The sequence below is a fragment of the Alexandromys fortis genome, unplaced genomic scaffold, assembly GCF_014885135.2.
Source record: "Alexandromys fortis isolate MF-2015 unplaced genomic scaffold, M_Fortis_MF-2015_v1.1 scaffold_23, whole genome shotgun sequence".
Taxonomy (NCBI): Eukaryota; Metazoa; Chordata; class Mammalia; order Rodentia; family Cricetidae; genus Alexandromys; species Alexandromys fortis.
Window position 1 is genome coordinate 1,540,850 of NW_026067907.1, and position 15,067 is coordinate 1,555,916.

The 15,067-nt window shown below is 45.5% G+C and overlaps 1 protein-coding gene across 9 annotated transcripts in view; it reads left to right on the forward strand.

The window, feature by feature from the left end:
* Esr1 (estrogen receptor 1) overlaps window positions 1-11,374 on the forward strand; it is a 343,514-nt gene extending 332,140 nt beyond the window's left edge. For all 9 annotated transcript variants that reach the window (XM_050135642.1, XM_050135643.1, XM_050135645.1 and 6 more), the window contains 2 exons: window positions 3,776-3,959; window positions 6,976-11,374. In XM_050135642.1, the coding sequence (XP_049991599.1) occupies window positions 3,776-3,959; window positions 6,976-7,210 (419 nt within the window). In that variant the 3' untranslated portion in view covers window positions 7,211-11,374. The remainder of the gene's footprint in view (window positions 1-3,775; window positions 3,960-6,975) is intronic.
* Window positions 11,375-15,067: the final 3,693 nt, after the last annotated feature.

The following is a 15,067-nucleotide window of genomic DNA, read 5'->3' on the forward strand; positions in this document are numbered from 1 at the left end:
GGCTACAGGGCCTCTGCTAATGCCTGTTTCTCAGGTAATGTATGTAATATTTTCTTTAAAAATGATGTGTGTGAAGCATACTCTTTTCTGCGTGAGAACCGTTTCTTAAGAGGTTCAGATGGAGAACAAAGTTCAGGTGGACTCTGAGATGTACACTGGCTTCGTCTCAGGCATTAACCCTTGTGTCTTGTCTCTGGCTTTCTGAAACGTTACACATTATAGTGCACTGGGGAACGAAGAGAGGCCTAATGAAATGAAGACTGTTAACTTCTTATTCTAGGGCTGAGGGGCCACCACAGCTTCAGAATAAAAAAAAGAAGTAATTTACAAGATTAATCGGGTGGGAACTTGCAAAATGATAAGAATATAATTAAGACCGTTAAAATGGTGGGCGGTGCTCACAGGCCACCTCATGTACAAGTCTGAGAGCATTGGTATGAACAGAACAGTAGATGTTCTAGGTAAGGACACGTGGCTTCATTTGTGTGAATAAGTGCAAAAGGGGTTTTCTGGAGATGTTTTCGACTTTGATCTGGATGGTAGCTTTAAATTGGAATGTTTATCAACACTCTACAATCACACCTTATTAAATTATACCTTCACTAAATAAAGATCAAATAAGATGAAAATTAAATTAAAACGAGATAATAAGTGGCCGACTGGGAGAAAACTCTGTGGAAGACACAAGTCTTTGGACTTGGACCCTAACCCTGAAAAGAATTAGCAGTGTTACCCCTAAGAGGGTTTGCTCTGAGCACACACCAGAGACTTGAGCATTACTTTCTTTTTATTTATTTATTAAATATTTCTGTCTCTTCCCCACCTCCGCCTCCCCTTTCCCTCCCCCTCCCCCAATCAAGTCCCCCTCCCTCATTAGCCCAAAGAGCAATCAGGGCTCTCCGTCCCGTGGGAAGTCCAAGGAAAACCCTCCTCCGTCCAGGTCTCGTAAGGTGAGCATCCAAACAGCCTAGGCTCCCACAAAGCCAATACATGCAAAAGGATCAAAAACCCATTGCCATTGTTCTTGAGTTCTCAGTAGTCCTCATTGTCCGCTATGTTCAGTGAGACCTGTTTTAACCCAGGCTTTTTCAGACCCAGGTCAGCTGGCCTTGGTGAGTTCCCGATAGAGCATCTCCATTGTCTCAGTGTGTGGGTGCACCCCTCGCGGTCCTGAGTTCCTTTTGAGCATTACTTTCTTTGGTGAGTCCTTAATGCGATTCTCACCCAAGTAGCTCTTTGAGCCCAATAAAGAGCTGCCATCAACAACCCAGGCAAGTTGGACTACATTAGGCAACAGGATGAATCAAAAACAGTCTAACCTGACTGTCCACAACGACGCTGTTAGTGAAAAGATGTGACCCATACATACCATTTAAACGATTTCCAAAATGTCCCAATTTTTGTTCCCATTTCTTCCTTTTCAATTCTACAATTGGAACGGTCCATTTTCTTTGTAACATAAAAATTACAGGTTAAGGAAGTGAACTTTCCGACTTTAACATCTAAAGAACAAGAAGGGGCTAGCATCAAAATGCAGATGGTGAGCAATTCGAGCTACAGGTGAGTGTCCAGCATTCAGCAGCCAGAGAACAAGGAGTCTGCTCAAAAGCTGGACATAGTCTGCCAAGATTAAAACACATGGATGTTTAAGGAGGCAATGGCTCAGAACGATGGAGGCTAGGACTGGCTTTATAATTATCTGCTGTTTCTTGAGCATTTGCCAGCTTGGGATTCTTTGCAGTATCTGTTGTGGATCAATGCACCTGCCGGTGCCAGAAGCTGTGTGATTCCCCTGAGAACCACACCAGCCAAGAGTAGGGCCAGTCTTGTTGTTTTGTTTGTTTTCAACACAGGCCATTTTCTTCTCTGAGCAATTACAGCTGTTTACTATGAGTTCCTCAGTGTGGGTTTCCTTCATGTTTCAAAGCTCAGGCTGCAGTGTTGCTGCCGCTGGTCACATCAGCATTAAAGTCAGGGAGCGCTAACACCCAGGGGCCTTTAACATGACGGTGCTGATGTGTCTGAGCAGCAGGAGAAGAAATAGTTATGAACTGTTCGGTGGGGTGAGCAGAGAGAGAATGAAGCCACGCCGCTGCGTTATCAGAACCCGAGCGGTCATCCAGCATCGCCTGCACCCCTAAGGAGATGTGTGTAGGCTGGAGGAGTTTACTGCCACAGGAAAGGGAGAGTTGAGTTGAGAGAAAAGTCAAGAGCATGCTGCTCCATCCTGTCTTCCCTCGGTTTTCAGCCTTCCTCACCTCCGCTTCCCTTCTCTTGCCCTTAGACCCAGGCTGATCTCACAGCCTGTTCTGATTCTCATCCTTCTTTCTCCTGCAAGAGACAGAAACACAACGCACATGATCTTAAGCGAAGAGGGAATCTGTAGTCTCACCTGTTAGGAGGTAGACTGTGAAAACACTAAGGGCAAAAACAATAGACACAGGAGGACCCGTGATAGACACAGAATCTCTTCCTCCTCCTTCTCCTCTCCCTCCTCCTCACCCCTTCCCCTCTTTGTCCTTCTATTCCCCCTCCTCTCCTTTTTCTTGTTATTTCCTTCCTCTCTCTCCTTGCTCTGCTCACCCCTCTCCTCCCTCTTATCCCTTCCTCCTTCTCATTCCCTCCCCCTCTCCTCCACTCCCCTCCTCCACCCATTCCTCTCCCTCCTCCCTCTCCTCACCCCTTCCTCCTTCTCATTCCCTAACCCTCCTTATTCCCCTCCTCTCCCTCCTCCATCACCTCACTCCTCCTTCCCTTACCCCCTTCTTCTCCCTTTCCCCATCCCCCTCCTTCATCCTGTCCTTCTCCTTCTCCTCTTCCCTCTCTTTTCTCTCACCCGTCTCTCTCCCCTTTCATCTTTCACCTTGTTCTCTTCTCCCATCCCCCATTTCTCCTATCTCTACCCATCTCCTTCCTCTCTCATCTTCTCTTTTCACGGTGTCTCCATTCCTGCCTCCCTTTCTCTTTCCTTTCACCTTCCCATCACTTCTTCCTTCTTTCTTTACTTCCCCTCCCCATGTATGTAGCTCTTTCTTCTGCCTGCTGTCGCTGGGTTCCTTTACAGACAGGGCTTTGCAGATCACAGGAGGGCAGTTAAGCACCATGTACAGGATCCCGTTAAGCATCTCCTCACCCCTAGAGGAAGTCTCTGATTGCCTATCTTGGGACTGTGCTGGTCAGAGGAGCAGAACATCATGAAGGTCTCTGCCAGGCCTACCTTTGCAGAACCTTCTACCTCAAGAAATTACCTTTTAATCACTTAGCCAATTACTCATAACTCCTTATGAAACTTATAAGGGGTATCCTGTATTTCCTAGAGGACAGCCTGCCCGTCATTACCAGAAGCGGAGTCGGCATACTAGGTGAAGCCTAAGGACCCCAATATACCACTTGAGTTTTTTTAGTAGGTAGAACATCTGTCTGCCCCTCCAAAGAAGCAATGATGGTTTCCCATGGGATTGTGATAAGCACTGAATGAACAAGTCATGTTGATGTGAGCTCTGCCCAAGAAGAGGTGCTCAGCGTTCCCATTATGGTTGCAAGGTTAATGGTCCTTCTTGGAGAATCTTGAGACACAAGAGGCTTTCCTGGCTTCTTGAGGCTGGAAGATGTGCACTCAGAATGCCACATCATCTCTTGGTGTCCAATGTGTCCACTGTGTCCTCGTTGTTCTACAGCTGTCAAAGGAAGCTCCCCGCTTGGTGCGGCATCCCAGCATGCTTCTGTCTCCATGACCGTGTCCTCTTTATCTCTCTCTTTCTCTGTGTGTATTCAGGCGTGTACACATTTCTGTCCAGCACCTTGAAGTCTCTGGAAGAGAAGGATCACATCCACCGCGTCCTGGATAAGATCACAGACACTTTGATCCACCTGATGGCCAAGGCTGGCCTGACTCTGCAGCAGCAGCATCGTCGTCTGGCCCAGCTCCTCCTCATTCTTTCCCACATCCGGCACATGAGGTGAGGGTCCCACCCAAGGTACAGAAGATGCTGACTGAGAATGTGTGACAGCTGACACGGTGCAGGTTGCTGCCTGAGTAGGCAAAGTACTCTGAGATAAATATCTGACTCAAAAGGCTAGGAGAGGACAGAAGAGGGACACAGATCCTGCCTGTGACACAGAAGAATCAGACATGTCCCCTAGAAGAAATGATGTGTACTGGTGGTTTGAAGCACATGCAATGCTCATTGGGTGGTGGGAAGAGGTCAGTCGAAGGGTGTCAGCGCGCATGAGCCATCTCTCAAAACATCAGCACATCTGTTATGGTCCTGGCATTACCCCCTACTGACCTACACCAGGGGATGCTGAATGAGAGACCGCTGGGCTAAAAAACTCAGGCAGAGCCAACACTGATGCATCCACAGCTGCCACAGCCTTCTTGTCCCTTCCATGGCTCTCCCGCTAATCCAAATCACTGTCAGTCATTTGGGCCCCACATAGTGTGTTTCTTCATCTCTGTCTTTTCTATTGCATCCCCTGTGAAGCAGGCAGAGGGCTCACTTTGAAATCAAGCAAGATCATATCATCCTCCTATTTAAATACTTCCAGGGGGTTCCTATTGCTTTTGGATGAGAGTATGTCACCCTTTGTTTTGTTTATGTTATTCCTTGTGATGAAGTCCCTTTTAGTTATATTTCTGGGACTCCTTCATAACTGAAGCTGTGACATAGTGGCTTTTACAAATGATTTGTGCAGCCCCACTGCTGGCTGCAGGTTGACTGGGTGTCTCTGAAGGGTCTCAGCTGGGCTCACTTACACCTCCACAGAACACAGGTTCCTGCATCAAGCCCAAGCCCTACAATTGGGTCAGGTGACTCTGCTTTGTGAATACCATTCTTCTTGTACCCCAACTTAGCTAGGACATGTTCTAGTTAGTATCAGTAGAGGCACAAGAAAGCCAGCCTATTTGATCAAGGACATTGCAATGCTTTGATTAGGTCACGTCTGATAATGTCTCATCAGCTAAACAAGTCAAGATGAAAGTCCCAAATTCTAGATAGTGGGCCACAAGCAGATGATCACATTCAGGAAAGGCATGCCCAATCCTTTATCAACTCCTGATGGTGTCCTAGAGAGGGTCACAGAGAATGGTTCAGAAGAACATACCCCTGCCAAAAAACTGACTGAGAGAGTGAGTTTCCCCTTGAAGAAAACATGATGACTTATTCTTTGAGGGATTAATAGGAACCACATGACTCCGTGAGTGTTTTTAGTTGTTAGGAATCCATGACTTTCCAAATGCATTTTGTGTTTGCTTTGTCGGTATTAGCAAACCTGGTTAGTTAACACCAAGTACCTTTGCAATAAGTACCAGCCGTGCCTGGTTTTCCTGGCAGTGTGACACAGGAGGCACGGCAGAGAGCTTTGTAATTGTGAAATGCAAATGAGAGGGGAATATTTTACCGAGAGCTTTGAGCCGCTCTCTATTCTCTCTGTGACATTCATACATATACATATGCCTTATACAAAGTTCTGTTTTCCTACAGATTGACTCCCTGCAGCCAGCCTGAATCACAGAATTCTTATTTGGTTAGCTTGGCCCTAGCCATGTGTTCGGGTTGTAACATAAATAATTTAATACTAGATTTCATCAGACTGTAAATGTGATTTATTGGATTGTAGGAGAAACACAGCAGCAGAGCTGGGGTACTTTACATCAACAGTGCTTTCAATTAAAAGGCAAACACTTAAACATGTAATTGAAGTCGGATTTCGGTTCTTGATGGTTCTCATGTGTTTTGTGGCACTGCTTAAACCTGGACTGGCTTGTTACCACTGCCAATATAAGTATTAATTAGGACACTCTCTAAGTTCTGCCTGTTCATGAAATACTTGATATACCTTACTGTAGTCTAGTTTGTTTTAGTCTAGTTTTGGTTATTGTGAAATGCCTTCTCACTGTAGAGGTGAAGCTATCCTGGAAAATGCCACATAGCTTAGGATAGCCTTGAATTTTCAACTTTTACCCTATTCCACTCCCGTGCACTAGGATTATGGTGTGTTCCATCACACCCAGGTACATGCTTCTTATAAAAGCGAATTTCAAGCCATGAGAGTGGTGTGGTTTTCTACTTCCACTGCCTACCTGCCTGGGAGAACAAAGAGGCACAAGAGAAAAAGAGAAAAGCCATTTGCCTACATCCTTGTCCTCCTGTTTTCTCCACTGTTCCTAGTTGTGAACAGCATTTACCATTCTGGGCTATGGTAGAAGATGGGGTGATGCAGAAAGAAACACCTGAGCCATAGGGGCTGTGCCATTGCCAGGGGGCAACAGAGGTCTCTTGGACACAAGAGGCCTTTGAAGATTCCATGGAAATATACCCAGGAAGAGGAAACCCATGCTCAGATCCTCTAGGTCCCTGTAGGTCTCATTTCCACTAAAGAGCAACTCAAAGACCGGTGACAGAGAGTTAGTCAGTTCAGGATGACAGACAGGGTGTTCTCTGTGAGGGAGATGAAGGCAGGCCGTTTGGTCCTCAGACAGCCTGGGTAGAAAATTTGATTTTATTCTGAATGTTTTAGGAGGCCATTGGCAAGTGTAGGCAGAGACCCTGACCCATAGAATGATGTTTCCAAGGTTAGGGTGGGTCTCCTAGCCTCAATGAATGCACTCTAGAAACGACCTCATAGACATCCACAGGTACCTAGGGCTTGTCAAGCTGCCATGCAGGATTACCATCATAGAGAGGAGACAGCATAGAAAACCCACCAAAAGAAGCTGGATGAAGAGTGTGATGTGGGGGTGGGGTGCCCTTATAGGATGAGGAAAGGATAATGCATGCCCATGAGTCCCAGTCTGACTCTCTGGAGCCTCTCGGGTCCTACAGATGCCATCCTAAGATGAATCCCTAATAGGCAGAAAGATTGGCTCACACTGCCTTTGGAGTTTCTCACTTCATCCTCTGAGGAATTTTCCCATCCTGGGATCCAGCTGTGGTCTAACCTGCTTCTTTCTGTGTGTCCCTTCTCCTCCAGTAACAAAGGCATGGAGCATCTCTACAACATGAAATGCAAGAACGTTGTACCCCTCTATGACCTGCTGCTGGAGATGTTGGATGCTCACCGCCTACACGCTCCAGCCAGTCGCATGGGGGTCTCCCCAGAAGAGCCCAGCCAGAGCCAGTTGGCCACCACCAGCTCCACCTCAGCACATTCCTTACAAACCTACTACATCCCCCCTGAAGCGGAGAATTTCCCCAACACAATCTGAGAGCTCCCGGGCTCTCCCCCGCCCCAGGCTCTGAGAATCCCTGCCACATTTTACCCATGTCGCCTATCACTTAAGCAGAATTCTGTCTCCTGCATACACCCTGGCATGCACCCGCCACCAGTGGCTTTCTAGTGGCAGTGGCCGTTCATTTGCTTGGTCAGTTCTTAGTGGCATGTCTTCTGTTGGGAACAGCCAAAAGGGATCCCCAGGGCTAATTCTCGGTAACAGCTGTCTTTCCCCTTTTGCTATATCACTGAGTCTGAAGATTCTTGTAGTCTGAGACCGAATTGAGATAACTGCATTGAAGCTACTAGTTGAGACCCAAGCCTAGAGAGTAAACATTTCACCTCTGAAAAATGGCTCCATTTCATCTTTAGAATGGCTCCAAGAGTAAGCCTCTGCAAAGACTTTGGAGTGGCTCCTTTAATTGAAACCTTGGGAAGAGCTATCTCCTGGGTTCCTTAATGTACCCTCTTATTCCTATAGTAATGTTTGGCTTAATTAAAGGGAAATCTTGAGCTCCTGTAGGAATGCAAGACACATGCAGGGAAGGGAGATTCACCCAGTGGTTAAGACCCTGCCAACTTAATCCACTGCACCTTCTGGCTTCTAGAGTGTCAACTGTACCCAGGTCATGGGTTCTAGATAATTCTTACTTTCCCACAACTTGTGGGAACCAGTAGTCGGTTTTAGATAGCATCATGACATGAGGGCTATAGGGTGTTTGGATTTTATTTTATTTTCATTTTATAATAGCCTTCTACCCCTGGGGCCTGCAGTAAACGTGGCTTGGGTACCTGTTTTGGTGAGCATTCATCAGCAGAGGATGATGCTCTCCTTGTCTCCCCCCTGTGTGAATTGCCCTGAATTGTCTCCATGCAGAGCAACCAAGGGTAGTTACAATGAACCTACACCCTTTTGTTTTACTTAGTATTATTCTGGGGGCGGGGGTAACAAATAATCAATTACAATGACTGTGACTCAGAAAAAGTCTAAATAAGAAGGAAACTAACAAAGAAACTAAGAGAAAAGCATAGAAAGACCTGGCCATAGGCAGCAGTTTCCCGGGTTCCCAGGGTGTCCTTCACAGCCATGCATGACAGGGCTGCCCGCCCTGGGATCCACTGCTGGTTGCCTCTTCATTTCAGGTATGGGCCTGATTAGAAGAGGCAACAATTGATGGTTCAATGTACCTGCAGTTCCTCCAGGAGCTTGGGGGAGGCATGGGAGCAAGGTCTCAGAGCACTCACGACTCCAACTGCTGGGATTGCTCAGACTAGAGTGTCCTTGAGTATTCTGAACTCATCCAAAAGCCAGCTGGTGTGGTCTTAGAGAGAAAAATCCTTCCCTCCCCACAGCTCATGTTCTTAAACTTCATAAGCCAGAGAGTGAAACCGGAACTGGGCCTGAGAGTCCTTTGACCAAGGGGATAAAAAGACAGGCTTACCCTAGCCACAGCCACCCACAGCCCATGCGGTGTTGGCCTCTCTAGTGAAACTAAGGATTATTTCCTTTTCTTAACCAAAATGAAAGTTTGGTTTCCTTCCCTGACTTCATGATCTATATTAATTTGAACTCCATCGAGATGTGATATGTTAGCCAACAACCCAGGTGAATGGCTAGGCTTCTCTTGGTCTGTCCTATTTGGAATGGTGGGTTCCATTAATTTCTGGCCTCCCAGTTAAGTAACTGCCAAAGAACTGGGAAAGTGGGAGGGCCAATTTTTTTTTCTTCTTTTTTATTTCTCATATTTGTGCATCAAATACTGGGACAATTTTATCTATCTGCTTTAAGAATATGTTAAAGAACATAATTCTTTTGTTTGTGTTTGTTTAAAAAGCACCTTATATAGTATAATATATATTTTTTTGAAATTGAATTGCTTGTTTATCAGACAATTGAATGTAATAGTTCTGTTCTGAGTTTTAATTTGACTGGGTTAAACATTGCAAAAAACAAGGGGAAAGTATTTAGGTTTTGTTTGTAGACTGTTCAAGCTACCACGTCATGTATGCAGTTACTAATGCCTAAAGCCTGGTGGTTTTCATTTAAATGAAGATCACATTTCATATCAACTTTTGTATCCACAGTAGACAAAATAGCACTAATCCGTATGCCTATTGTTGGACGTTGAATGATAGACAATCTTATGTAGCAGAGATTATGCCTGATAAGAAAAATTATTCAGGGCAGCTAATTTTGCTTTTACCAAAATATCAGTAGTAATATTTTTGGACAGTAGCTAGTGGGTCAGTGGGTTCTTTTTAATGTTTATACTGAGATTTTCTTTTACAAAAATAAAAACAAAAATATTAAAAAAAAACTTCTAGGACTTTAGATGATGTAATACCAGCTAAATCCAAACAATACTCTAGTGGAGGGTCTTGTATTATCCATCTACTATGTTTGTATTCATGTTATGATGATACATTTGAAATGGGCAGAGAACAGCCAGACAGCTGAAGTGTTAGCCCACGACTTTCAGACCATGTTTGGAAATCTCTTTTACCCTTCTCTGAAGTGCCAATTTTGAGCAGCTGAGATTTCAGCTGCTGTCGTGTTGGGGCACTGGGGACATGACAGAGGGTCAGACCTGTCCTTTCCTCCCATGATGTAATGTGGGCAATGTAAACTTGGAAACCATGATCTATGTAGAGCGTTGGGATGAGGTGGGATCATAGATCTAGGAATTTGAAGAACGGAGGAAATAGGTCTAGAGAGTACAGAAAGTATCCTGGCACCATGAATGTGCCCCAGGTTTCAGAATCTCACCTCTGCCTGAGCCGTAAGAAGGTAATAACTAGGTCCATTGGCAGCCCTTTCCAAAATGGCGGCTTGAATTCTGAGGAAGGGTGGTGGCAGCAGTGAAATCCAAAGAATAAAACAGCAATGGTCTGCCTGAGTTTTTTCTAGCCATCGCTTAGCTTGCCGATTTGATTCTGGTCATCCAAAGAGAAGACCTTATCAATGTAGGTGACAAAATCCAGTCCCCAAGGAAGTGCCAACTTTGATAGATTTCCCTGGTATCATTGCAGATATGTTTTTCCATGACATATCTTTTGCCTTTGGGAGGACTGAACAAGTAAGTTACTTATTAATAATTTTCTTTTAATCATGTTATGGTGTCCACACTTTTAAGTCTTACACATTGGTCATTGACTCCAGCCATTGGTTTGGGGTTACCCATATATCCCTGCGTGAAGTCAATCACAAATCCTTTCCTATGCCTACTTTGCAAACTGAGATGTACTGAGAATGACCACCAGGGCCATAGTAATGTCTGATATTGACAGTCAGATCTGCTTGGGGAGCTTAAGTCTTTTCAAGGCAAATAGAGTCATACAGTAGCTCACGTGGCAACCATGATTCTCTTTGGTGCGAGTCTTAGGAGGCTGATCCAGCATACACTGCACACTTCCTAGATTAACTCCCTTTCAACTGGAGCAAACAAACTTAACTGTGGTCCCAACTCTCTATCCTTTCCTTGGTGTGATATGCTCTATTTCTAGCTTCATATCTATTCCATGTAGAGTATGGTCTCGTTTAGGGTCCTTTAAACTCATTTTCTAAGTGATTATTGTCTCAGTTATGGCACTTCCGTTTTGCACTGTCTTTCAGAGATTTAAGAGAAATTTCTATTTGCTTTTTTCCCCTTTCTTTTGCATCCAATGTGCCTGAACTTTTAAGATATGTAAATGCTGCCATGTTCCAAACCCATCTTTAGTGTCTTTGTACAGAGCTGTGCACCCTGGAAATAACATGAAGTCCCATGAGAAGGTGCCTAAGACATGGACCCCTTTGCATTCACAAAGAGGTCATTGGTCATCGAGACTTGAATTCATAAGTGACATTATGCCAGTTTCTGTTCTTTCACAGCTTACAAACGATGCTCTTTGTGCTCTACATATTCTTCAGTGTAGGGCTCTTGTTTTCGGAGGCAAGGCACAGCGTCCAGCTGTGTTTGATGGACAGATACACTCTTCTACTGATGCGCACTGCTATTGGTTGGTCCCATTTTGTCGCAGCTTTGCTTTGTTTAATGAAACACACTTGTAAGCCTCTTTTGCACCTTGAAACAGTAAAGAATCCAGTGGGATGCTCAAGCACCTGTAAACCATCTTCTCAATGTATTTGATGTTCAAATAAAAAATAAACTAAAGGCAACAGGTTGTGTTCTTGTGTGTTTTTTTTTAATGCTTTGTTCTTTGCTAATAGTTCATTGCTAAACACGGAAAAAGAAAAGAGAATCAAGGAGATGGAGAGATCACAGTGAATCTAAATGTCAAGACCTTCCCATTTACCCAGCACCAAGTTCAGGGGTAGCGATACCGATATTGGGGTGGCTCAGCCTCAGTTCAGAGCACCATAGCACGCAAGTCTTAGTATCACTGTCAACCAACATTTTCTTTGCATGGGATGTATGTGAGGATCATGTGAGGTATTCACCAAGAGAGCTTCAGAGAGGTTATTATAGATGGATAAATGAATGGATGCATGGTCTAACATGAAAATAATGGCCTCAAAAATCTCTCAAAAATTCTTGTCAAATCAAGGTGACAGATCCATCCTAGTCCCAGTTTCCATTTTGTGACTCCCTTTCCATCTCAGAGCTAGCAGCAAGATCCCTTTTGTATGTCATCTCTATGATTACCTCATAAAAGGCGATTCTGACATGCTAAAAGGCAACACCATGTGTGCGTGCATTCTGCGACGGGCTTGCCCAATCGAAACCCTCATCCTTCCATTTGTTATGTGACCTTGGACAGGTAAAGTCTGGGCTCCCCAGTTTCTTGACTGGGGAGGTAAAGTGTTGGTTCCACTCACTTTGCATTGATGCTCCAAAATATTGGAAGCCAAGTAACTAACAAAGTAAAGTTTACTTAGCTCACAGTTCTGAAGTTGGAGACTCTAAACTGTGTGGTGGAATCTGGGACAATAGCATCATGGCAGATGCTGTCATGGTAGGAGCGAAGGCAGGAAGGGTCACATGGCAAGCCAGAGAACCAGAGAGCCTGAAGAGGCCAGTCTTGCTCCCATATAGTAACCTTTCTGCCAATGAATGAATGGGAATTGCTTGACAATCCCACTGAGGTCTTATAAGATCACTCACCACTATCCTGGTCAACAGTATGAGTCTTTGGCTGTCTACAGAGCAGTGCACTCTTCCAATGGAGTGTGTGAAGGGGATAAGGCCTGGTCAAGGGTTGATTCAGCTCACACACTGACTTAAGATCAATCCCCAAGATGCCTTCTTAAGGTTTAGGGCTTCATTTAAACTCATTCCTGCCTTGTTTAGGTTTGTCTTTCTGAAAGTACAGAATGTATGACTCAGGCAAGACAACGTGTCTGTGTCCTTCACTATGTGGCTTATGTATGTTAAGGAATTACTTTCAAGTTCACGTCCATGACAGCTCTCAATGGGATTCAAGTGATTACTACAGAATGAATAGCGTTGAGAACACGGGATGGATGTCCATTCAAGATAGAGATAGCTTTTCTAAATCTATCTACAGCTTGTCTAAGACACCTGGTGGGAAGAAGGAAAGGGAAGGGAGGGGAAGGGAGGGGAAGGGAAGGGGAGGGGAGGGGAGGAGAAGAGAGGGGAGGGAAGGGGAGGGGAGGGGAGGAGAGGGGAAGGGAAGGGAAGGGAAGGGAAGGGAAGGGAAGGGAAGGGAAGGGAGAACTCCCTGTCATAGGAGGCCCTTTGCGTGGAACGGACAGTGACTAAGTAAAGTGCTGTGGGAAGAAATTCTCTCCCCATTGGAAACACGGTCGATTTTTCTTCCTACCCTGAAAGTAAAATAGCACACACTTCCCTGCACAGAGCTTCCACTCGTTGGTTGCTTCCCTCTGCTTCCTTCCCTGTTTCCTGCCCTTCTGTATAGCTTTACCCTGACAATAAAATTCCAGTCATCCTTACTCCGTAGGTGACAAACTGAGGCTTCACACAGTTGTGTGGCTTTCCCAGGGTCACAGGGCAAGTGAATGGCAGATGTGGCATGACTTCTTGCATTTATGCCTGAGTGATAGGAAGTGTCCCTTTTATGTTCCCTAGGGTTCACTGAGAGAGTATGAGTGGACTGTGGATTTTGCATTTAGCCAGGTTTTTATGAGTATAAAGAAAACATCAATGAACTTCAAAGGCAAAAACATAATTCTTCAAAGAAAAAAAAAACCCAGGAAAACAGAAATGTGCTATTGTGGGCAGGAGGCTAAATGCTGTGTGGAGTGATGGCTCTCAGTGACCTGATGGCCTTTGGAGAGGAAACCTTGACAGCAATCATGCTGCCCCTTGCACTTGGTGCCAGTACTTTTGGTTTCTGGGTTTGTCGCCACTGTCTTCCTGTCTGTCCCAGGAAAAACAACAAGTAACTGGATTTTTCTCCAGTTAAATATACCAGGAGGGACTGTTTTTAGCCAGTGTTCCCTATCTTTAAGACTGAGGGCTCAGCCTTCATCCACATCAGTACCAGTTTCAGAATCTGACTGTCCCAGGGCCAGGCTCAGTGGCCCTGTCTAAAACTGTATCCTCCTATCTGCTGGCTCGGGATTCATCTGTGACTGTGACGCTGGGTGGCTGGGTAGCTGGGTAGCACTGACAAGACAGTCTCCATCATTTTAGTCAGGTGACTACGGAGAAAGTAGATGAAGGCAGAGTAGCATTTGGCAAACATTTTCTTAAGGTTGAAAATGGGGATGATTGCCTCAGTGGTCCAGTCAGGCTAGGAGCCAAGAAAGTATCTCCAAATGGCTAGCTTGGGGCTTTTGCCAAGGGCCAGCTATCCTTACACTGTGGGACAGACAGGGATCTGGGGACTGTGCAAATACACCGTGTGCTCCTGGGCCTCTCTGCCATACTCCAGCCTGTCATCAGCCGCCTTTTCATTGAGATGTCAACGGTTCTGGGCATAGCCAGTGAAAGGTTTGTGAGCTGGTAAATGGTTTTATGGGCTGATGGAATGCTCAAATTAGATTCAGACTCAATGGGGTTGAAAGCTGTAAAAGGCCCCGAGTATTTCCACATTTACAAGCAGAAGGAACATGATGGAACACCTAGGGCCTCAGACCCCGGGCTGGCGGGAGGGAGGGCAGGCAAGTGCAAGCTGTTAGCAACAGGGCAGCAGGAGCTGGTCACCTCTGCAGGGAGCCCTTCCCCCGGGATGCCCAGAGTAGAGCTGCTTCGGAGGCTGTGTCACAGTCTGGGAAACATTTTCCTTAAATGGAAGAAAATGTTGCGGTGCCAAAAGAAGATTCTATGTTTTTAATTGTGTGTGTGTGTGTGCGTGCGTGCATGGAGGGGGGTTATAGAGGTCCCAGTGTGTGTGCAGAGTGCATTTTCAGTGTGTCCCAGTAATATGCCTATCGAGGCCAGAGGTCTAATTTGGGTGTTGTTCCTCATGATGTCCAGCCACCTTATTTTTGAGTCAGTGTCTTTTGCTAGGACCCAGAACTCGCAGGTTAGAGTAGGCTGGCTTGCCAGTGAGCCCAAGGCATCTGCCTGCCTCTGCCTTTCTACTTGCTGTGACCACAGGTAGCTTTTGAAGTGGGTGCTGGAACTGAACTCGGGCTCACACATTAGTGAATGGTTATCTCAGTCCCTGAGAAGGAGTTTGCAAATGTTGTCCATGGAGAATGGACTTCAAAGGTGAGGGACTTATAAATTATTCTTTCAGATCACACCCCAACAACCCTAAGAAACAATCCACCCTTGAATGCTAAACTACAGTTTCAGAGAATCTGATTCCCTCTTCTGGCCTCCTCCGAGACCAGACCTGCATGTGGTACCCCCCCTCCCACTACACACAGAGAGAGAGAGAGAGAGAGAGAGAGAGAGAGAGAGAGAGAGAGAGAGAGAGA